Raw genomic sequence first — 4078 nt, 5'->3', positions numbered from 1 at the left:
ATAGGAAAAGTGAGTTAGGATTTTTACATCTAAATAAAAGTGATAAAAATTTAATATATTAAAATGGTAAAAAAATAATACTTTAAATAATAATAATAATAATGATAATAATAATGAATATAAAAATAAAAATAATAATGAAGATAATAAATATAATAATATTAATAAAAATAATAATAATAATAATAATAATAATAATAATAATAATATTAATAATAATAATTATTTTAATAATGATTAATACTTTAATCTTTTTAATGAATCTATTCTTAATAATGATTTATTTTTTATTTCAGATATTATTTATTAATGATTATTTACTTTTCATTTTATTTTATTTGTTATATTTTTTATAATTTTTTATATTTTTTTTTTTATTTTTTTATTTTTTTTTTTTATATTTTTATTAATATTTATATCTATTTTTTTATATATTTATATTAATTTATTTAAAAAAAAATACATAATGGATTATTTTTCTGTTTTTATATTTACTTCTTCTATTAAGTTATTTTTAATTCCAGCTTAGTAATATTTTATTATATAAAATATATAAATATATAAATATATAAATATATTAAAATATATATATATTTAAAATTTAGTCATTCAACAGATTTCTATGTGCATATAAATTGGTTAAGGATTACACATAATTTACATTTAAAGGATTGGTATTATGATAATTTATCAATATGGACTCTTGATTATCCTCCTTTTTTTGCATATTATTAATTATTTTTGAGTTACTTGTCAAATTTTTTTGATAATTAAATAAATTAGGTATCGAAAATTTTTTTTTTAAAAAAAATAAAAAATAAAAATAAAAGATAGTTAATGAAGAATATTAAAGTTATAACTGTATATTATTTTTAAGACTAAGTGTTATTTTTAGTGAATTTATATATGCTTATTCATTATATTATTATTGTAAATAAGAAAAGAAATAAAATTGTATCATGAGTTTATTTTTTTTAGTTTTTTTAACTTTGCTAATGTTTTAATAGATAATATTCATTTTTAATATAATGGATTTTTATAAGGATTATTAATTTTGAGTATTTGTAAAATAAAAAATGTAAAATAATATATTTTTTAATTTTTTTAATTAATAAAATAAATAGAAATAATATTTTTAAGGGGCTATTATATATAGCATTTTGCTTAATTTTAAACATATTTATTTATATTTTTCTTTGACTTTTTTCTTTTTATTATTAACTTAATTTTGTTTATTTAAAAATTAATTTCTTATTTAAAATTTTTTAAACTTTCTTTATGTGTAATATCAGTTTTTTTTATAAGCTTTTTTCCATTTATTGGTAATTTATATATATATATATATTTCAGAATATAATTTCTATTTTTAAATAAATAAAAGTTCATATAAAATAAATACTTATAAGATTATTTCCTTTTGATAGAGGTTTAGTTCATGCCTATTGGGCACCTAATTTTTGGGCTTTATACAGCTTTTTGGATAGGTTTTTGTTTAAAATTTTTAATATTATATTTGAAAATAAATCTAATTAAATAAATTAAACAACTTCAGGAATTGTATAAGTTAGTTAATTTGATATTTTAATTTAAATAAAAACTTATCATACAATAATAATTATTTTATTATTATCAATTGTAATAAATATATATATATATATATATATATATATATATATATATATCAATATTTTAATATTATTTTCCTTATGCATATAGCCTTTAATATATATTATATGCAAAAATTTCTAAAAAAAACAAATTCTTTTATACTTTTGTATTTAATCTTTTATTTTTTATAATTTTGGATTTCATGTGCATGAAAAAGCTATTTTGTTGCCTTTAGTTTTGTATTAATTATATTCTTTTGGCAAAAAAAAATATATAAAGTAACTTTTTATTAATTTTATAAATAATTAATTTTTTTTTTTTTTAAGAACTAGTTTTTTGTTCAATTATTTTAATTGTATAGGATTATTTCCTTTATTACCTAATAATTAAGGTAAATTAATATATATATTTTTTAATAAATATATAGAATCTATATTGAAAATATATTATAATATAGAAACAAGTGTTAAATTGATTGGATTCGCTATTTATCATTTTACTTATTGGGCTTATTTAAAAAAAAATACGTAAACAAAAGTTAAATTTAACTTTTTAGAAATTTTTTTAATTTATATGGGATTAATAATAAGCTTGTATGGAAACATTTTTCATTTTATAATATTTGGAAAGTTAAATATATAATATAAATTTTAATTAAATAAAAAATAAAATATAGAAATAAATTATAATTTTTGCCTATAATGATTCATTCGGTTTTTGTAGGATTATTAAACATGTTTTTTATGATTAAAATTTATTATGATTTAATTGCATATTCTAAAAAAAAGTAAAATGATATAATTTTTGTTTTTTAAAAAAAAGGAGAATAATTTAAATAATAATATATAAAAGATTTATTTATATTTTAAAAAAATATAGATTTAATTTTTAAAAAATCCACAACAACAAAAAATAGAAAAAAATATAAATAAAAGATTATAAATATTATATAAATAAATATATATTTATATATATTTAAATAAATACAAAAAAATCATAAAAAATATATACTAATCTAATAAATTTTTTAAAAATAAAATGGATAATAGTCAATCTCTTTTTTTTTATTAAGAAGGTAATATATTATAGAGAAATTCTTAAAATTAAATTTCTTAATCATATATATTATACCCATAAACTAAAACTGAAATATCTGAATTTTTAGTAAAATTAAATAGCCTAAAATAAATTTAAACACCTGATTAATAAATTTTAAATTAAAATAGAGAAATATTAATTTATTTAAATATAAAATTTGATTTTTAATCTGAACTTTTAAAAATAAACGAAAAATATTTAAATGTAAAAGTTGAAGAAATAATAAAAAACTCTATAATTTCCTTTGACTAAATGTTAAAATAGCATAAATTGAAAATAAATACAGAAAATAATTGGAATTTATTTTTAGCAAAAAAAAAAAATGGAAAACCTAAATAAGATCTTCCTCCTTTACTTAGTTAAATTTATTTATTTGAATTATCTTATTGTGATATTTTCTCTTTACATTGTGATGAAAATGTTAAATTTTTAGAAATTTAAAAAGAAGAAGATGAAGAAGAAAAAGAAAAAGAAGAAGAAGAAGAAAATAATATCTAAAATAAATATACAAATGAAGTAGACAAAAATGAATATTAAGAAAATATTAGCATTATTCTATAATAATAAGCAATTGATTTATATAAAAATGGTATTAAGAAATAAAACAAAGAATCTTTTATAAAACAAAAAGAATAAAAATTATGTACTTATTGCTTTTGAATTTAATTTTAAATAAAAAAAAATAAAAAAAAGATATAAATATATATAAAATTTATATTAATATTTATATAAATAAAAATAAATGGAAAAAAATGAAATAATATATTTATATTATTAAGAATTTTTCGAAAATTTAAGTTAAATAAAAGAAATTGATCATATACCAAATGAAATCATGTAAATGCTATTTCCAAATAAACTTATTGTTATATAAGAAAATTAAATGGGAATTTCATTCGATGCAGTATAAATTTTATATAATGAATGTATTAAAATTTTATAATAAAAAAGTAAATAATATATATAAATATATTATTATTATTATTATTATTATTATTAATATTATTATTATTTTTTATATTATATATTTTTCTTATAGAAATTTGTTAAATGAATGATTATCTTATAAACATCATTTCTAAAATTTTATTATGTATTAATGGTGAAAATAATACTATGTGGAATTTAAGGTTTAATTTGTGGAATAAAAATAATATTATTTTTGAAGAAGAAATGCATTTTAATTCACTTATTTGTTAAAAATTTAAAAAATCTAGTATTGCTTGGTATTATAGATTAAAACTAATTTAAAAAAATATATAATAATTAAATTTGGAATAATTTTTGGAAATGGAAAATTAGTTTATATAACTTTGTTTAAAAAAATATCCAAGAAATTATCATTGTTGGACTTATAAAGGAAATTTGTGTA

At 13.5% G+C, this 4078-nt stretch overlaps 2 protein-coding genes across 2 annotated transcripts, besides 21 other annotated features; one reads left to right on the top strand and one right to left on the bottom strand. All coding sequences in view use genetic code 6, as the record gives it.

The window, feature by feature from the left end:
* Positions 1-85: 85 nt before the first annotated feature.
* Positions 86-223: a microsatellite.
* Positions 224-321: 98 nt separating this feature from the next.
* Positions 322-405: a microsatellite.
* Positions 328-396: a microsatellite.
* Positions 328-431: a microsatellite.
* Positions 331-437: a microsatellite.
* Positions 333-408: a microsatellite.
* Positions 347-405: a microsatellite.
* Positions 357-429: a microsatellite.
* Positions 357-437: a microsatellite.
* Positions 395-453: a microsatellite.
* Positions 447-1437, top strand: IMG5_042060 (hypothetical protein). The gene is made up of 5 exons (XM_004037668.1): positions 447-528; positions 606-783; positions 831-1064; positions 1125-1322; positions 1382-1437. The coding sequence occupies exons 1-3, from the start codon at positions 467-469 to the stop codon at positions 1056-1058; spliced, it is 468 nt and encodes a 155-aa protein (XP_004037716.1). The 5' UTR covers positions 447-466; the 3' UTR covers positions 1059-1064; positions 1125-1322; positions 1382-1437.
* Positions 541-588: a microsatellite.
* Positions 541-601: a microsatellite.
* A 205-nt stretch (positions 1438-1642) lies between the features above and the next one.
* Positions 1643-1682: a microsatellite.
* Positions 1683-2455: 773 nt separating this feature from the next.
* Positions 2456-2505: a microsatellite.
* Positions 2506-2716: 211 nt separating this feature from the next.
* On the bottom strand, positions 2717-3208 carry IMG5_042050 (hypothetical protein). The gene has a single exon (XM_004037667.1). It carries the CDS (start codon positions 3112-3114, stop codon positions 2725-2727), a length of 390 nt encoding a protein of 129 aa, XP_004037715.1. The 5' UTR covers positions 3115-3208; the 3' UTR covers positions 2717-2724.
* Positions 3138-3192: a microsatellite.
* Positions 3146-3189: a microsatellite.
* Positions 3149-3192: a microsatellite.
* A 191-nt stretch (positions 3209-3399) lies between the features above and the next one.
* Positions 3400-3440: a microsatellite.
* Positions 3400-3441: a microsatellite.
* Positions 3442-3676: 235 nt separating this feature from the next.
* Positions 3677-3735: a microsatellite.
* Positions 3689-3744: a microsatellite.
* Positions 3745-4078: the final 334 nt, after the last annotated feature.

This window comes from Ichthyophthirius multifiliis (assembly GCF_000220395.1).
Source record: "Ichthyophthirius multifiliis unplaced genomic scaffold scaff_1120509249910, whole genome shotgun sequence".
Classification (NCBI taxonomy): domain Eukaryota; phylum Ciliophora; class Oligohymenophorea; order Hymenostomatida; genus Ichthyophthirius; species Ichthyophthirius multifiliis.
Note: the sequence above shows the minus strand (reverse complement) of the source record. Positions and strands in the feature narration are given on the sequence as shown.